This window comes from Stegostoma tigrinum, chromosome 25 (assembly GCF_030684315.1).
Source record: "Stegostoma tigrinum isolate sSteTig4 chromosome 25, sSteTig4.hap1, whole genome shotgun sequence".
In the NCBI taxonomy this organism is placed as follows: Eukaryota; Metazoa; Chordata; class Chondrichthyes; order Orectolobiformes; family Stegostomatidae; genus Stegostoma; species Stegostoma tigrinum.
In genome coordinates, this window is record NC_081378.1 from 49,050,335 (window position 1) to 49,070,627 (window position 20,293).

Sequence of the window (20,293 nt, forward strand, 5' to 3'; positions counted from 1 at the left end):
TTGAATTGGGTAGATCAGGAACCCGAACGCACAATCCAAGCTGACACTGCAGTGCAGTACTGAGGGAGTGCCACACTGTCAGAGGAGACGTTACCTTCCAAAATGAAATATCAAATGATGCCCCGTCTGCTCTCTCAGGTTACCCGATAAATCCCACAACACTGTTTCAAGGAAGGTGCAGGAAGTCCTGCCTGGTGCCCTGGTCAAATTACCCCATCACCAATAGAACTGAAACAGATTACCCCTGTCCTTTATCTTGCTGCAGTATATGGGATCTTGCTGTGCACAAAAAACACACAACTTAGCATTGGTGTTTCCCACATTACGGCTGCGACTAAGCTTCAGCAAATCACAACCCTACCTGTTAACCTCCTTGGGAAAGTCCCAGCATTCTGTAAGGTATTACATAACAGCACATTGTTGTGTCATAGGCCTGAAAAGGCACTAATACCTTGATTGAGACAGAGACTGGCATGTTCCAGATGATCCATGCTAGCTGCCCTTAGTTGAGACTCAACTCCAAATAAAATTATTGTAGATGACCCCGGATACCATGGTGGCAATCCTCAAGAATTTGTTCTGAATACAGACCAGGCCCTTTCCAATGAAACCAACTCTCCTACTCGCTCCTCTTCTTTCTGAAGAAGGGTCTAGGCCCGAAATGTCGGCCTTCCTACTCCTCTGAAGCTGCTTGGCCTGCTGTGTATATCCAGCTCTACACCTTGTTAATTCCAACTCTCCTACAGCCTTGATGATCTAAGATTCCTGCTGCTAAGATTCCTGCTGCACACCTCTCTCCCCATCCCTGTCCATCTCCCTGTCTCCAGGCAGCTTTTTGAATGATCATTTTCTCTTGGTAACCAGTTCTTGGCAAATCATCGGCCATTCAGCCCATCGAGTCAACACTGACCCTCTGAAGAGCAGCTCACCCAGACCCACACACCCCCATCCTAAACAAGGGTAACCATCATTGATTGTTGGAAAGAAAACTGCCTCATTAATGTCTTTTATGGAGAGAAATTTGCTGCCCAAACCTGGTCTGGCCTCCATGTGACTCCAGACCTACAGCAATGTGATGGACTTTTAATCATCTTTCAGGAAATTAATATTGGGCAATAAATACCAGCCTAGCCTGGGAAGCCCACATCCCATATATGAATTTTAAAAAAGAACTTAAAACCATAAGAACATAAGACATAGGAGAAATTAGGCCATTCGACCCATCAAGTCAACTCCACCATTCAATTATGGCTGATAAGTTCCTCAACCCCATTTTCCCACTTTCTCCCCATAAGGGTGGCACGGTGGCTCAGTGGTTAGCACTGCAGCCTCACAGCACCAGGGACCCGGGTTCGATTCCAGCCTCGGGTAACTGTCTGTGTGGAGTTTGCACATTCTCCCTGTGTCTGCGTGGGTTTCCTCCGGGTGCTCCCGTTTCCTCCCACAGTCCAAAGATGTTCAGGCTAGGTGGATTGGCCATGCTAGATTGCCCGTAGTGTTCAGGGTGTGTGTGGGTTATAGGGGGATGGGTCTGGGTGGGGCGCTGCAAGGGGTGGTGTGGACTTGTTGGGCTGAAGGACCTGTTTCTACACTGTAGGGAATCTAATCTAAACCTCTGATAATCAAGAACCTACCTATCTCAGCCTTTAATGTACTCAATGACCTGGCCTCCACAGCCTTCTGTGACAGTGAATTCCATAGATTCACCACTCTCTGGCTGAAGAAGTCTCTCCTTATCTTCGTTCTAAAAGGGTCTTCCCTTTACTCCGAGGCTGTACCCTCAGCTCCTAGTCGCTCCTAGACCCAGAGTCCTCAAACATTCCTCACATGTTAAGTTTTCCATTCCTGGGACCATTCTCGTGAACCACATCTGAACCTGCTCCAGGGCCAGTACATCCTTTCTGATATATGGGGCCCAAAATTGCTCACAATACTCTAAATGTGGCCTGACCAGAGCCTGATAAAGCCTCAGGAGTACATCCCTGCTTTTATATTCAAGTCCTCTCAAAATAAATGGCAACATTGCATTTGCCTTCCTGACTACTGACTTAACCTGCAAGTTTACCTTGAGAGAATCTTGGACCAGAACTCCCAAGTCTCTTTGCACTTCAGACTTCTGAATTTTCTCCCCATTTAGAAAATAGTCCATGCGTTTATTCTTCTCACCAAAGTGCATGACCTCACACTTTCCCATGTTGTACTCCATCTGCCATTTCTTTTCCCAGTCTCCTAACCTGTCCAAATGCTTCTGCAGCCTCCCCCCGCCCCTCCTCAATACCACCTGTCCCTCCACCTATCTTTATATCGTCTGCAAACATAGCCAGAATGTCTAGCAGGAAAAGTGATTAAATATTTGAAAATGTAACATTTGCAGGGCTAGGATGGAGGGGCAGATGGTCAGAATGGAAATAATGGGCCAAATGGCCACCTTCTGTTTTGCAACCTTCTGGGACTGGATTAAACCAGACTGCACCGGGGATGTTCCCTGGCTCCATTCGACAGCTGAAACAGGACTCTGTTTTTGTAGGAGGGGAGTATTGCCCATTCTGTTATACTCTGGTATGTTGAACTCCCTCACTATATATCTTACTCCAGTTCTCTCGAGTCTTTCTTGAGGGTTCCTAGTCTGTGTAACATTCAGACCTGCAATACCAACTTCATTCCACAAAAAGAGGTGAACTGCTCATTCCATTGGTCACTCAATCTGACAGCACAGTTTCAGAGAAAAAGGGGAGCCCCTACAGTGTGGAAAGAGGCCATTCTGCCCATTGACTCTGCACCAGCCTTCTGAAGAGCATTCCACCCAGACCCTGCCCCAGCCCCTACCTTATCCCTGTAACCCTGCATTTTCCCATGGCTGATCCCACCTAACCCACACATCCCTGGACACTATGGGGCAATTTAGCATGGCCAATCCACGCTAACATGCACATCTTTGGACAGTGGGAGGAAACCGGAGCACCCGGAGGATACCCACACAGACACAGGGAGAATGCGCAAACTCCACACAGACAGTCACCCGAGGCTGGAACGGAACCTGGGTCCCTGGTGCTGCTAACCACTGAGCCACCGAGCTGCCTCAGTAACAGCATTGGATTAAAAACTCAGCAAGTGTGTTTCGGCTGTTGATTGGAGCCAGGGAACACTCCGGGTGCAATCCAGTTGCCAGGTGGACAATTAGAAGTCAATCACATTGCTGGGGGTCTGGAGTCACATGTAGGCCAAACCAGGTAAGGACAGCAAACGAGCGAGTCTTTGTTTGGTCAATGAGAGGCCATGGTTAAAACAGGGGACCGGAGATAAGCCATCAGGCTAGAGCTGGCAGCTGGGTCAGCCTTCAAATCCCTATGACTCAGTGCTAACCTCCACAACAGCACCTTTCTGGCTCATCACAAGTTTAAACAAAACAAAAGCACAACCAGCACAGAGGGACTCTGCCCCAGGAAGGCAGCTTACTATGAATCCTCACGCTCTCCTTCAACGTGGATCTGACCAGCTTTACCCTGCAAGAATGCACAGCAAGATCCAACCTCGGTCAGATGGCCAGACACACTGTTTCTTGTTGGGTTGGGGGGGGGGGGGGCTTCTTAAACACACACCTAACAGGACTGGCAGGGCCTCTGCCAGGCAAATAAAGGAACTTCTGATGGTATGGCACAGGAGGGGCCATCGTGGATCAGCTCTCTAAGACAGGGGCTTAAACCCACAACATCAGCCCTGCCCGACCATCCTTTTATCTCCTTAAGGTTTGAGAGTAGATTTGTAGCTCGGGTTGTGGATGTTGAGGTTGGTTGGCTCGCTCACTGAGCTGGTTGTTCTGCACGCATTTCATTACCCTGCTGGGTAGCATCATCAGTGCTGCCTCAGATGAAGCACCATTGTGTTTTCCCGCCTGGTATTTGAATTCTCCTTTTATTATTTATTCTTTTCTCTTTTCATCTGTTCAGGTATTTCATTTTCAAAACAGGATTCTCGATCCCTGTCTGCAGCTAAAGCCGCGAAGTCAACTTGAGTGGAGAAGCAAACTAACCTTCCACACATGCTACAACATGCCTGAGGCACGACCAGGGATCATTTCACCTTTCCCAACACACCCCCCCCCCCTCCCCCGCCATTCCTACCCAGGAACTCCTAATGCCAACTCAAGCACACAGTCTTTCATTGGGTAACCCAAACCTACCGGATGAAAAATACTGTTTTCACCAGCTCCTTGGATTTTAATTTTTTTTAAATTTGCTTTTAGCCAAAAAAAAAAAGAGTTCACGTATAGATTAGAGAGGCCATTTAAACCCCACTGGCCCTTCCTTACCAATTAAACAAGGTCTTCTGGTTTGATTCCTGTATATTCACTGCAACCAGCTACTACCAGTAACTACTTCCCATCGAGAACAGCAGCACAAAATCCATCATAACTGAAGCAGGTGACGCATCCTGTCGCCCAGGGCTGCTCTACGAGAGAGCTGTCCAGAGTCTCTCATCCTCAAATCTGCCAACAGCAACTGCATTTACACTGCACTTTTGACAACGGAGGGCATCTCCAAGGTTCTTTAGGGGAGTGCAACAGTACTAAAATCCCCACATGGAAGCAAAGGCGGAGATATAGAGGGGGCCTAGTGATGATGTTACAGGGCTGCACATCAGTGTGTATAAATACTACAGTGGGGGCGGAGTCTGGAGAGCCTGGAAAAAGCTCACTGGAAGACACACGAGAGATTGTGTGACTGTCTGAAAGAAACAGGGAGCACAGGGAAATATGTAGTTGATAACAGATTAATTACGACTTAATAATAAGTCAGAGGCATGTTTCCTATGAAGGGGTTTGACGAGCAGAAAGGCAATTCCGAGCTTTAGGGCCTAGACATGATGGAAGAGAAGGAAAGTGAGAAAATTGCCTCTTGGAGTTAAAGTCAATGAGTTCTCCTTTACATAATGATAGACATCTCCTAGAGAATCTCTCATATCCTAGAAATCTCTTCAGAGTGCCTCACGCTTGTCATACAACCAGCAGCAACATTGGATCAGGCAGGACACTAAAAGATGTCTGCCTAAGCTGACCAGGAATTGGTTATTTCTCCTGCACTCCACAGTTTGCTTGAAGCAGACTGCCTCCCCGCACCGCTGCTAGCCCCTTCTTTGAGAAATCAACCATTGGCAGTTTCCATGGATACACGTGGGGATGGTCACCATTTGGAAGCAGTGAATCTGTACAATTCATAACCCCCAAGAGCAGTGGCTGCAGGGACACTGAGTACTGTTAAAGGAGGAGGAGATCGACCGATTTTTAACTCGGTAATGGGTTCGAAAGGTTATGGGGAGTGGGGGCTGAGAGATCAAATCCTATCATGGTCCTATTAAGCGTAGAGCAGGCTCGGTTATGTTCTTACATTAAATGATTCTTACACTCAGCACCTTCAAAGCAAAAATGTGCTTCTGACAAACTAGGACATGCAAGATAACTGGGATCACCATGCTGGAAGGAACCTGTCTATGGGGATCACATGAAAAAAGTCTATGGCCTACCAGCAGATTTCTCCAAATGAGCAGAAAACACAAACCATGTCATTCAGGGTACAAACAAAGTTTTTTTTTAAGTTGGTTGCTACTTGGTAAAGTTGGTTTGTTAGTGACTTCGCAAGTGAGCATGAAATCTGCACTTAACTTTGTATTGTCTGCTGGAAAGTTAAATAAACTCGAGATCCTAATTGTTTCCTGCAGTAACTTTCAAACGTGACTTCAGTGTCATTGTGACCCATTACCTCCCATTCCACACACACATAGAACAGCAGTGACGAGCTTGGATACACACGCAGCTGGAGCTGTGGCTCAGTTGGCAGCGCTCGCACATCTCACACCAAAAAGTCATGGGGTCAAAACTCACCTCTGGAGATTCGAACAGACCAACATCTCAATGCTTTGCAAATTGCAAGAATTCAGAATTAGTGCTTACAGCATGTGTTGACATTGGGTCAAGGCGAGTTTCCTACATTCACAACACTACACTAACAGACCAACTAGAAAGGGCCATTCAATCCTCAGGATGTAAAAATGCCAGCCTTGTTTTCAACAATTACATTGTTGCAGCGGTTAGCACTGCTACCTCATAGCACCAAGTTCGATTCCACCCTCGGGCAACTGTCTGTGTGCAGTTTGCACATTCTCCCTGTGTCTATGTGGGTTTCCTCCCACAGTCCAAAGATGTGCAGGTTATGTGTATTGGCCATGCTAAATTGCACACAGTGTCCAGGGTCATGCAGGCTAGGTGGGAAATGTAGGGATATGGTGAAGAGCTGGGTTTGGGTTCAGTTGTTCCTTGGAGGGCCAACATAGGCACAATGGGCCAAATGGCCTCTTTCTGCACCATGGGGATTCTCAGAGTGATAGAACATAAAATGTAGAACATAGAACATAGAAAAGCACAGCACAGTACAGGCCCTTCAGCCCACGATGTTGTGCCATGGAATAATCCTAATCCAAAAATAAAATAACCTATCCTACAATCCCCTCAATTCACTGCTGTCCATGTGCATGTCCAGCAGTCGCTTAAATGTCACTAATGACTCTGCTTCCACAACTACCACTGGCAAAGTGTTCCGTGCGCTCACAACTCTCTGCGTGAAGAACCTCCCTCGGACGTCTCCTCTATACCTTCCTCCTAATACCTTAAAACTATGACCCCTCGTGGCAGTCAATTCTGCCCTGGGGAAAAGTCTCTAGCTATCGACTCTATCCATGCCTCTCATTACCTTGTACACCTCGATCAGGTCACCTCTCTTCCTCCTTCTCTCCAGAGAGAAAAGTCCGAGCTCAGTCAAGCTTTCTTCATAAGGCAGGCCCTCCAGTCCAGGCAGCATTCTTGTAAACCTCCTTTGCACTCTCTCCAAAGCCTCCACATCTTTCCTATAATAGGGCAACCAGAACTGGACACAATATTCCAAGTGTGGTCTCACCGGGGTTTTGTAGAGCTGCAGCATAATCTCGTGGCTCTTAAACTCGATCCCCCTGTTAATGACAGCCAAATCACCATATGCTTTCTTAACAACTTTATCCACTTGGGTGGAAACTTTGAGGGAGCTATGCATTTGAACACTAAGATCCCGCTGTTCCTCCACACTGCGGAGAATCCTGCCCTTAATCCTATATTCCGCATTTAAGTTCGACCTTCCAAAATGCATCACCTCGCATTTATCCAGGTTGAACTCCATCTGCCATTTCTCAGCCCAGCTCTGCATTCTGTCAATGTCTCGCTGAAGCCTGCAATAGCCCTCGATACTATCAACGGCACCTCCAACCTTTGTGTCATCTTCAAAACACACTAACCCACCCCTCAACCTCTTCATCCAAATCATTTATAAAAACTACAAAGAGCAGAGGCCCAAGAACAGAGCCCTGCGGGACACCACTCAGCACTGACCTCCAGGCAGAATACTTACCATCTACAACCACTCTCTGCCTCCTGTCAGCCAACCAATTCTGAATCCAGACAGCCAAATCACCCTGTATCCCATACCTCCTGACTCTATGAATGAGCCTGCCGTGGGGAACCTTATCAAATGCCTTGCTGAAGTCCATATACACCACATCCACTGCTCGACTCTCATCAACCTGTCTCGTGACTTCCTCAAAAGAACTCAATAAGATTTGTAAGGCATGACCTGCCCCTCACAAAGCCATGCTGACTCCCTTTAATCACGCTATGCTTTTCCAAATAGTCATCAATCCTATCCCTCAGAATTCTTTCCAAAACCTTGCTGACCACAGACATAAGACTGACTGGTCTGTAATTTCCAGGGATTTCCCTATTCCCTTTCTTGAAAAGGGGAACAACATTTGCCTCCCTCCAATCTTCCGGTACGACTCCCGTGGAGAGTGAGGAAGCAAAGATCTTCGCCAGCGGCTTAGCAACCTCCTTTCTCACTTCCCAGAGCAACCTAGGATAAATCTGGTCTGGCCCTGGGGACTTATCAATCTTAATGTTGGCTAAAATTTCCAGCACATCAACTTCTTCAATCTCAATCTGTTCAAGCCTGTTTTCCTGCTCCTCAAAGCTCTCATTCACAACAGGGTCCCTTTCCTTAGTGAAAACCGAAGCAAAAAACTCATTTAGGGCTTCCCCTATCTGCTCAGACTCTGTGCACAAATTCCCTACGCTATCCTTGATCGGCCCTACCTTCTCCCTGATCATTCTCTTATTCCTCATGTATGAGTAAAATGCCTTTGGGTTCTCCCTAATCCTTCCTGCCAAGCCTTTTTTGTGCCCCCTCCTGGCCCTCCTCAGTCCACTTTTGAGCTCCTTCCGAAAAAGCTCGTAATCATCTAAAGCTGTGCTAGACCCTTGCTTCCTCCACCTTGCGTATGCTGCCTTTTTCTTTTTGACGAGAAGCACCTCTGTTCCCGTCATCCAAGGCTCCTTAATCTTACCCCTTCTTACCTGTCTCAGAGGAAGAAATTTATGCATCACTCTCAACAACTGCTCCTTAAGCAATCTCCACATGTCTGTTGTGCCCCCTCTGTGGAACAGTTGCTCCCAATCTGTACTTCCCAATTCCTGCCTAATAGCGTCATAGTTTCCTTTTCCCCAGTTAAATATCTTCCCCTGGTAACTGCTCCTTTCCCTTTCCATGGCTATGGTAAGTGTGAGGCTGTTGTGGTCACTGTCGCCAAAAGTGTTCTCCCACCATGAGATCTGACACCTGTCCTGGCTCATTGCCAAGCTCCAAATCCAAAATGGCCTCCCCCCTCGTCGGCCTGTCCACATGCTGAGTAAGGAAACCCTCCTGAACACACCTGACAAAAACAGCTCCATCCAAACCATCTGCACTAAGGAGGTTCCAATCAATATTGGGAAAGTTGAAGTCACCCATAACAACCCTGCTACGTTTGCACTTTTCAACAATGCGGGATCCGGGACAGGGGTCACGAGGGCCCAGAATTTCTCCTTCCGCATCAGCGATATAAATCTTATCAAAACAAACAGTAAAATTTCTCTGAAACAAAAGGCAAGCCTAGTCCCTGAAGAAGTAACTTGGTGTTTTTACTACCCCCTGCCCCCACTTCTCTGCCCCCATTTGCCTGACAATTAAATAGATCCTAATCAAACTGGGAGCCTTGCCCAGTCCAACCAACCAATCAGCTGGTTACTGTGAGCCAATCGACTGCCTCTAAACAGTCAGGGTCAAGGTCCAACAAGCACTGGCCAATGACAGTGGTGAATTTTTATTTCTGTCACATTCTAACCAGCAAACCCAACAGCCTTCCTTCAGTCAGGAGCCATGAGGCACGGCCCTCTGTTTCCTTACCTCCCTGATTAGGATGCAAAGCTTACAGAAGGAAATAAGTTGACCTGTTTTGCAAAACGACACAAACCAGGGCAGAGCTTGCTGCGATGTCTTTAGGAGATTCAAACTCCAGGCTGCATGCCAACAAGTCCAGTTGCCTAATCAGTACATCAAGGACAAAACATTATAGAGTTTACAGCCTGCTCCACAGCACACCAAAGTGGAATGTTGTGCAACCCCATAAACAGGATTCCAGGTACACCAGCACTGAATCTCAAATGACCATAAACCAAGTATCATTTCACAACTTGGCCTGAAATTCTAACTAACAGGTAAACAAAATCGGTAATCCAGCATATCACTGGTTAGAAATGATGACGGTGAGTTCTAAAGGGACCAAGTTTGACATCCCAAACTGGGATATCATGAAGTTGAAATTAACCAAACTTATCAATAAACTTGTACTTAGTAAACATTAGGGCTCCAGAAATCTGCTGCAGAGAGAATTTTTTAAAAACTTATATTTTTAAAAATAGATTTGTATTTACACAGTGCCTCTCACAACCATACTTGGACCGTCTTACTTTATAAAATAGTAGAGTGCTGTATTTGAAGTGTAATCATTGCGGTAAGTGTAGAAACCACATACAACAATCAGATCATTTGCTCTATTGAAACAGAGGTATAATCTTGCAGAAGCTGGAAGGCTGAAACATAAACAAAATGTTAAAAAAAATTTAGTCAGAAAGCTAGAGACAACACACAGTGCGGAGCTGGAGGAACACAGCAGGCTACGCAACATCAGAGGAACAGGACAGTTGATGTTTCGGGTCAGGACCCTTCCTCGGAGTGACTCAGAAAGCTAGGCAGCTACCGTGAGGAGAAAGAGTTCAGATTTCAGGCTAGAATCATCTTGCAGGATCGGGCTGGGAATCAGAGGCTAAAAAGGGTGAGGGAATAGGTGATGGTTGCACATTGATTAAAGGGATCAATGGTAAGAACATGACTGAGTGTACAAACACAGGGAATTTATTGATGTTTATGCAATGCAAAACGAAGTAAAACTTTTCTAAACGAAGTGTAGGTCCATACACTGCCTAACCAGCACTTTAGTCTCGGTGTTTAATATAGACCATACCACAAAACTGGCAGAAGTGGGATAGGTTTTAAGCAAGAACAGTAGCGGGGAAAGGAGGAAGGAAGCATCACTGGAGGGGGGAGTGTGGTCTGTGCTTCCATGGAAGGCGGAATAGATAGAGTGGGACAAAAAGGTTACGGTGCAAAGCGAACATAAGAGCTACTGAGAGACAAAAGTAGGAGAAAAGCCTGGAGGCAGAGTAAATGGCAACAGCAAGAAATTACTGTGTGCAACTGCTACCGGTAAAAGTAGCGTTGGTGGTTATGGTTGGAACGTGTTATTATGTCCAGAAGCTGCAACCGTACAGGAAGCTGGGGACAAGAGAGGTTGGAATGCAAGCAAAGTGGAGAAGCAAGGCTCATAGCCGTTCATGGCACAGATCAAAGTGATTATCCAAGCCTAGTTGAAAAAAATACAAGGCAATCACTGCTTCAGCAGGAAAGTGGAGTTGGTTGGGGGGGTGGAGGAGTTGGGATGCAGCATGATAAACGAGGTTTTTAAAAAATCTTCAGAAAAATCATGGTGTTCCATCCCCGGGCCTCACATGGACAGGGACCAAGCTTTGCTTATAACAGTGTATTGCAGAGAAAGCTGTCGAGCGATTTGATTTATTATTGTCACATGTGCCTAGGCACAGTGACAAGTTTTGTTTTGCGTGCAGTGCATACCATGCAAAGTGCATTAGGGTAATAGAACAGAGTGAGGAATACAATGTTACAGAACACACACTGACAGCAAGATCAACATTCAAATTTAAAAATTTGACAGGTCTATTCAGAAGTTTAACAACAGCAGGGAGGCAGCTGATCTTGAATCTATTCGTACGTGTGCACAAACTTTTATAGCTTCGCCCAATGGAATAAGGTGGAGGAGAGTATAACTGGGGTGGGAGGGGTCTTTGATTATGTTGGTCGCTTTTCTGAGGCAACGAGAAGTTTAGATGGAGTGAACAGATGGAAGGTTGGCTTGTGTGATGGACTGGACTGTGTTCATAACTCTCTGTAATCAAGTACCAAAAGGGGGAGATGAAGGTAGCCCTGCTGGTGGCATCATGCTTGGAGTTGGTGGAAAATGGTCCACTGAACATGGAGGCTGCGCGATGGAAAAAGTGAGGATCCCTAGATCTGCCTGGAAAAGTCAGGAGTGAGGACAGACGTATGGGAAATGGGATGGACATGGTCAACCACAATGGGGGGGGGGAACAGAGAGTCCACGTCAGAGGCACTGGCATTGTAAGAACATAGAACAATACAGTGCAGAACAGGCCCTTCGGCCCTCAATGTTACGCCGACCTGTGAACTAATCTGAGCCCATCCCCCTACACTATCCCAACATCATCCATATGCTTATCCAAAGACTGTTTAAATGCCCCTAATGTGGCTGAGTTAACTACATTGGCAGGCAGGACATTCCACACCCTTACTACTCTGAGTAAAGAACCTGCCTCTGTCTTAAATCACCCACCCCTCAATTTGTAGCTGTGCCCCCTCGTATACCCTATCTAATCCTCTGATCATCTTGTATGTCTCTATTAAATCCCCTCAGCCTCCTTCTCTCCAATGAGAACAGACCCAAGTCCCTCAGCCTTTCTTCATAGGGCCTGCACTCCAGACCAGGCAACATCCTGGTAAATCTCCTCTGCACCTTTTCCAGTGCTTCCACATCCTTCCTGTAATGGGGCGACCAGAACTGCAGGCAATATTCCAAATGAGGCTGCACTAGCGTTTTGTACAGTTGCAGCATGACATCACGGCTCCAGAACTCAGTCCCTCTACCAACAAAACCTAACACACTGTAAGCCTTCTTAACAGCACTATCAACCTGGGTGGCAACTTTCAGGGATCTATGTACAAGTAGGTCCAGTGCTTCAGCGTGATCCCACCCCACTGTACCGAATTCTTCCAATCCTCGACAGTAATTTTTTCTCCCCGTATTCATCCTCTTCTAACCTACAACCTTGGACCTTCCAGTGCCCTCAAACACTTGTCCTAACCATCTCCTTCCACTATGGATGGCTAATCCGCTAAACACCTTCATGCCACGGGCACCCATCAGGACAGCCTGCCAGTGGCTCCATCCAGCAGCAGCCTCCCCCTCCCACCATCTGACACTGAACCACTTCCTCCAAATTATGGCCACGTGGGCCAAGCTATTCCTCCATTTTGGTGTGATACGCGTCACACTCCTTATTCCTTTCCCACCTAGCCCCCTGTGTCATCAGTTCCTCCAGTATATCAAAGAGTGTGATAGTGCGGTTTGCTGCTCTAGCCCTGGGCTGGGCTTCAATTCCCACCATTTCCTCATCTTTCATCTCAGACTTTTACCCTCCTCCACTTAGCTGCCTCTACTTCTGGATATAGAAAATGGCTATCCGACCCGTTTTTAAATTATTAATTGACGGAATGTGGGCGTCACTGGGTAGGCCAGCATTTATTGCCATCACTAATTGTCCAGAGGACAGTTAAGAGTCAAACCACATTACTGTGTGTCTGGAGTCACATGTAGGACTTCCCTGGAAGGATGGTAGTTTCCTTCCCTAAAAAGAACATGAGTGAACCATTAGTGATTTCTAAAGGGTCCAGTCCCGAAACGGGAGCTTTCCTGCTCCTCTGATGCTGCTTGGCCTGCTGTTTTCATCCAGCTCTACACTTTGCTATATTAGTGAACCAGATGGGTTTTTCTGACAATTGCCAATAGTTTCATGGTCATCATGAAACTCTTAACACCAGATGTTTAAATGAATTTAAAATTCCACCATCTGCCACGGCGGGATTCGAACCCAGGCCCCCAGAACATTACCCAGTCTCAGAATTAATAGAAGTGATACCATTAGATCATCTCTTTCCCCAAGATCTATTCTGACTACATTTCCTCACATTCTATTTCCAGTAATGATCGCATCACATTCTCCCAGTATGACTGTTTCATGTGTTCTGATCAAATACCTGTTCCATATCTTTTCTTCCTTAACCGGAGGGTCATTAACTGGGCCCTCCACAAACCTCACAAACCCATCTCCTACACTCTCTCCCCCCTCCAGAACCACAGTAAAGGTTCCCTTCTCATAGCATTCCACAAATCTCCCATTACCAGCTTCCAATGTATCACCTTCATCGTTCCTCCCCACCAAAACAAAGCAGGAAGTCACATTCCTCCCTTTCAGCATTCCAAAGGAATAATTCCTTCCAAATTCTGAGAGTGCAATGTATAGTTTATTGGAAACACAAATTGATAATTTAACTTTGGTTACTGTATTGCAAAGAATGAACTAGTTAGCTTTCTACAACAGAAGGTTAAAATTGAAACTGCGTGATGATCACTCATTGGTTGCGAGGCATCTTTGGTTTAAAATCTGCCCAGTAACATGTTCAAGAGTGGCAAAACTACTGCATAAAACCACAGAGTGGAGGGAAGAAAGGAGAGGGACCCAGAGCTCTAAAGCTTGCAAGCAAGGCAGATCTCTCTCCAATCTTTTGAGTTGAAAAACACCAGCACTAAAGATTTCAAAAGGAACTACTTATAACTCAGGCTAAAGACCAAGGTCCAACTGACCATCCATTGAATGGAGAACCACCACAGTTGAGAACAATGTGACATCAATGCCAAGGACCAAAAGAAAGAGCTGAATGATAGTTACCTCATATTCACTGTGTTGTTTGGGCTCTTAATCCAACTGACTGTGCTCTTTCCTGGTATTATCTGCATCCATATATTTCTGTAAAGCTATTTGTCTTGTATGGCTGGACTGTCTTATTTGTGAATAGATGCAAGTATGTCCGGATTTAAAGGGGGTATTGTTTAAGTTTGCACATTAGGAATTAATAATTTTGTTTGCCGGATGGTAGAGGATAAGTTTGTTTACAATAGTTTTTTTGTTGTTTATTGGTGAGAGTTCCTTTTATCTTAGAGAGACAGGATCAGTTTTACATTAATTTACTCTCTAGGATGACTAGTCACTTTCATATTTGTGGACTCATGGTCCGATATCCAGGCACTCACTTCACCAGGTTTGTGACAGCTCACACCGACACCCTAACCCTTCTCAGAGAGAGGCACAAAATGCATCATCTGCTCATTGACCTACTCATCACTGAGGACTCCAAACACAAACCATGCAAAACAGCAATTCACCTTGACTACTATCTTCAGTAAGTCGCATTTGTTTCTCACAACGTAGGCTCCTCTATAGCGGGGAGAGCAAATGCACATCCCATTCACACCTCCACTTTACACATCTTTTCTTTCTTTACACATCCCCATCGCTATTTTCATTTGCTTCACACCATTATGCCTCTCGACAATTAATCCTTCCAACTGTCTATGCCATTGCCATGCCTTCCCTTTTGTTCTACCGCCACCCCCCCTTTCTCTACTTACCCTGTCTCACGTCTTGCTTAAAATCCATTACATCTCAAAGTTCTACCCATTCCAATGAAAGCTCATTGGCTGGAAGGGTTAACTCCGTTTGGCTACCAGATCTGCTGAATGTTTCCAGCATCTTCCATTTAGGAATTTGTTTTGTGACAGTTGTGCAAGTCACAGGACAGAAATCTTTGAAATAGGTCCATGGGATTTCTGGTATCGATCTGACAGGGTAGGTAGGTTCTCAGTTGAAGTTGGTCTAAAAGGAAGTACACTGTGCCTTTAAGTGATACATACTGTGCTGTGTCTGTTGTAGAGGGGCGCTGACACAGAGGTGCTGAAATGTCTCCTTCGGACAGGCAGTTGGTAAACAACTATTGAGTGCTTCCTGGGTTGTTCTTTTGTTGAAAAGTTGGACAAAAGCACGAGTGGTCAGGGTCAGAGCTCACATAGACCCAGGAAGGTTTTTAAGTTTTGCCTTCAGTTAGTGAGAAGGTTTCTATTGGCTGCTGAGCTAAACATTTGAGCTCTCTACTGTTAGAGTGAAGTCTTAGGTAGCAAGGCTTCCTCGTACAAATCCAAAGGGGCAGACTGTTTTTATTCTGGACTGGAGAGAGGCAGCACATCAGAATCTTAACGGTATAACCGTTTTTGTCGAATTGCTTTTTTGCCAAAGGGTGTATGGCCCTAAAGAGGAACATACGATTATTAGTGGTTAATAATGCAATACAATCTTGTTAAGTAGTTCAATGGAGTAAAGTTATGCCAATTATTCTTACAGTGGTTAAAACACAACAAAAAGAATAAAGTGTAATTTGATTATGGCTTAGTGGTGGACCAATCAAATCATATCTGAAACAAAAATATATAGAAGCCAGGGTCTAGGCCATCTCCGTAACAATACACTGGGTTGACAGTGGGGTGTGGTCTAGTCCATAACAAACACCATTTCCAACCTCCGCACTGCACTAACATGGTAACCCGGGATACACACTCACACCTCTATAGCAGGATTTGAACCTTTGGCCCTCTGATACAGAAGTAAGAGGATTGCTGTGCTTTATTTCCTATTTGTTCACGGGATGTGGATGTCGTTAGCCAGGCCAGTATTAATTGCCCATCCCCTGGGAGAAGGTGGAGGTGAACTTCTGCATTCATTGGGGTACAAGAAGTGCCATGAGGGAAGGAATTCCAGGGCTTTGATGTTGCATGTTCTTACACCTCTACTGCCACGGAACTGGTCACCTCTACCTGATCGAGCTCTACAGCAGAGTCTTCCTCACACATTGGTCATGATGCTTATTTGCTCCTGAGTCAAAAGACAGGCAATAAACCTGACCTTGCCAGGAGCACCCAAATCAGACATGGTGCCCTGTAACTTCAGGAGAATCTTTATTCTGAACAAAAACAGAAGTTGCTGGAAAAGTTCAACAGGACTGGCAGCATCTGTGAAGAAAATAAATAAATCAGAGTTGACATTTCAGCACTTAGGAAGGGTCACCCGACTCAAAACATTAACTGATTTCCCCCCCCACACCCCCACCCACCCCCACCACAGATGCTGCCAGACCTGCTGAGCTTTACCAGCGACTTCTGTTTTTGTTCCTGATTGACAGCATCCACGGTTCTTTTGGCTTTTCTTTATTCCAAACATCTTGTAATGATTCATTAAGACTGCAACGTCTTCCAGTTGGAAACTTCCAGCAAAGAAATAGATAAAAGCGCACAGAATGAGCAAGTCTTCTATTCACATGTTAAGAGCCTGGTATATGACGGGAGGGAGATGTAAAGTTCTTGCATGTGGAAAGATGCTGTGATGTGAACAAGACATCGATTTCCCCAATGAACATACCTCGGAATTTCTTTGGCGGATTGGCCAGATCTCCAGCTTCTGGCTGAACCACACATCTGTCGTCCACTAATCTGAAAGAAAAAAGCAGTTCCGTTTGCTGAACCTCCACAGCCAGAGTTCATTCTTAACTTGGCAATAGTCTGTAAAGAAAAACTCACGAGAGCTGGGCTCTGATGACATTTACTCCTAGCCGACAATAGTTAAATGCAGCTTTAAAATATTAAATGCATTCATGATCAAGAAGTCGTATGGAGTGATACTGGATTACAGCGCAATATTTATCATGCAACCTTCCAAACGATTGTTAGAGCAACAAGATTACTTGTCACAGGAATGTAACCATTTGTACAGGTTCATAAAATCACGAGGGGCACTGATGAAGTAAATAGCAAAGGTCTTTTCCCCAGGTTAGGGGAAATCAAAACTAGAAGGCATAAGTTTAAAAGGTGAGAGGGGAAAAGGTTTAAGATGGACCTGAGGGGAAACGTTTCCACAGAGGGCAGTAGGTATATGGAATGAGCTCCCAGAGGTGGTAGTGGATGCAGGTACAGATACAACATTTAAAGGCACGAATGGGCGTATGAATGGGTAGGGCTTAAAAGGGATACGGGCCAAATGCTGGCAAATGGGACTAGTTCAGTTTGGAAACCTAAAGCGTGGCATAGTGGCTCAATGGTTAGCACTGCTGTCTCACAGCACCAGGGACCCAGGTTCGATTCCACCCTCAGGTGACTGTCTGTGTGGAGTTCACACATTCTCCCCGCGTCTGTGTGAGTTTCCTTCCACAGTCCAAACTCGTGCAGGTTAGGTGGATTGGCCATAGGAAATGCAGGATTACAGGGATAGGGTAGGATACTCTTCAGGAGGGTCAGCATGAACTTTATGGGCCAAATGGCCTGCTTCCATATAGTAGGGATTTTTTTTAAGGGTCTGTTTGCATGCTTTATGACTGACTATCTCAGTCCTGCCATGTGGATCATACCTAAACAAACATTATATTAAAAAACTTCAACCTCAGGGCAACAGTTTACAATCTAGACAAAAAAAAGAAACTTAAAAAACTGGCGTTTCTTTAAGGACAGGAATCATCGAATCCTGAATCTACACAGCCCCTCGTGGGGAATTCCTTTCCCCCTAATTTCCTGATTCCTCTCGTTTCTGCCTGCCGCTCGTCCTGCCAGGGCATCTGTTGCTCAGGGTATGTCACTCTCGTCTGTCTTGCACCATCCTCACACATCCACTGTCTGCATTCACTCGGAGCTCTGTCAAGCAACTGCGCCCAGATCGATCCCCATCCCCCTCTTCCTGCTGCCTCCACGATGCCCTTTGGAAAAATCTCTGTCACTTTCTCAGCTCTGCTCAAACAGTCAAAACATTGACATTTCTGTTCTTGAGAACTTGGTTTTACTCTCACAATTTCAAGCACTTCATTGGTCTGGTAGTCGGTCTATGGAATTTTTATCAAATGTCTGAGCATTCACATTTCAACAGCTTCTATTTCCTACACAGATCAGACTGGAGGCCTGTGACAAGCGGTGTTCCACAGGGATCGGTTCTAGGGCCTCTTTTGTTTGCAGTCTATATAAATGATTTGGATGAGAACATAGAAGGCGTGGTTTGTAAGTTTTTGGACGACAAAAATTTGTGGCACAGTAGACAGTGAGGAAGGTTTTCTAAGATTACAAAGAAATGGGCCAATGGGCTGAAAAATGGTAGATGGAGTTCAATCTCGATAAATGTGAGGTATTGTATTTTTGTTTAACAAACAGGGGTAAGGCTTATACAAATAATGGTAGAGCCTTGGGCAGTGTTGTAGAAGAGCAACCTGGGGTGCAAGTACATAATTCTTTGAAGCTTGCATCATATATAGACTGGGGTGGTTAAAACGGCACGCTTCTCTTCATTGCTCAGTTCTTTAGGTATAGGAGTTGGGATGTCATGTTGAGGTTGTACAGGACACTGGTGAGGCCTCTTCCGGAATACTGTGTCCAGTTCTGGTCGCCCTGGTATACGAAAAATATTATCAAGCTGAAGAGAGTTCAGAAGATATTTACCAGGATGTTGCCAGGTATGGAAGATCTGAGTTATAAAGAAAGGCTGGATAGGCTGGGACTTTTTTTTAAAAATTGGAGAGTAGGAAGTTGAGGGATGACCTGATAGGAGTTTATAAAATAATGAGGGGTACAGATAAAGTTAAGTTAATGGTGGTTGCCTTTATCCTAGGATAGGGGATTTCTAGACTAGGGGGCACATGCTTAAGGTGAGAGGAGAGAGATCTTCTAAAAAAAACATGAAAGGCAGATTTTCTTTTAAAACATAGGCTGGGTTTTTGTGTCAAATAAACTTCCTGAAGAACTGGTGGATGCTTGTACAATGACAATGTTTGAAGGACATTTGGAAGGTTTGGAGGGATATGGACCAGGAGCAGGCAGGTAGATCTGGTTTAGTTTGGGATTATGTTCTGCATGGACTGGTTGGTCCAAAGGGTCTGTTTCCGTGCTGTAGGACTCTAGGAGATGTCCGACTAACCTGCCCAGCTACCATCCCATATTACCTGGTTACCATGGGGACACGGTACTGGTCAGCCTCAAATGAAAGCAAAATTGTATTTCTTAACACCTGGAGACAAAGTGACTCCGAGACCTTAGTGCGTCCCAGATTGGAGAGAGGGGCAGGCAGGGTGAGACACACACAGAGACAGAGAGAGATACGGGCAGGGGGTGTTGCCAAGGGAGGCCTCGCTGCCAGTATTTGGTTCAGCGATTCTCAGATGCCCGAGGGAAACAGCTTTCAGAGAACCCTCAATTTTACAACATGGTGAGACGGGGAGGAACCAGTCAGTGAAAGTTGGGAGTAACTGTGGACTGGTTCGTGTAAAGTCCCCAGTTCTGGACAGAATTCAGTGCAACCAGTAATCATGATAGCGGAGTTTCTATCATGTGAGGAAGTGGCAGGATTAACCAGCATTTTACTCATTTACCTTTTTAGTAGGCAAAGTTACTATGGCCTTACCACACCATAGATTGCTCTCTCATTAGAGAGAGGCGACTGGTGGTGGTTTAACCCGAGGGTCACCACACTCCAGACGAGGGGAGACGTCGAGAAGAATGGTCTTTCATGGTAACCTCAGCCGGTGTGGGGAATTGAACCCATGTTAATGGTATCACTCTGCATCTCAAGCCAGCCAACCAAATAATTCTCACAATAAAAGTCTTACGATTTGACATTGCGCCGTGCACTGGTCGCTAGAAAACTGATTTTTTTTGTAAGAACTTCGTACTTCAGTACTTGAAACTTCTCAAGCGAGTTACTACATTGTTTCTGTGCGCGCGTCTGGAATTCAAACCAGATTTATCCAGACTCTAACCACTGCTACTATCCTAGCTATTCCATCAGGATTTACCTTCCGGCATTGTCCCTGCTGGATTCCAGCATTTCAAGCAAACACAGTTAGGCCATTCAGCCAGTAAGACCTGCTACCCCATTCACAGCTGATCCTCATCCTACTAGCATCCACCTTGGTATCCAGGCTCATGAAATTCTCTCAGTCTCAGGAGTTCAAGTCGACAATAATACTATAATGCCATATGATTTATCTGTGCTTTTCTAAACTATGGCTCATGGCGTTTAACGAAGATGACAGCCGGGGCGGGGGGGTAAGTGACT

The 20,293-nt window shown here is 45.6% G+C and overlaps 1 protein-coding gene across 2 annotated transcripts in view; it reads right to left on the reverse strand.

Moving 5' to 3' along the window:
* The window catches only part of itpr2 (inositol 1,4,5-trisphosphate receptor, type 2), a 235,633-nt gene that overhangs the window by 175,374 nt on the left and 39,966 nt on the right, over positions 1–20,293 (reverse strand). For both annotated transcript variants that reach the window (XM_059654708.1, XM_059654707.1), the window contains exon 2: positions 16,628–16,698. In XM_059654708.1, coding sequence (XP_059510691.1) covers positions 16,628–16,698 — 71 coding nt within the window. The remainder of the gene's footprint in view (positions 1–16,627; positions 16,699–20,293) is intronic.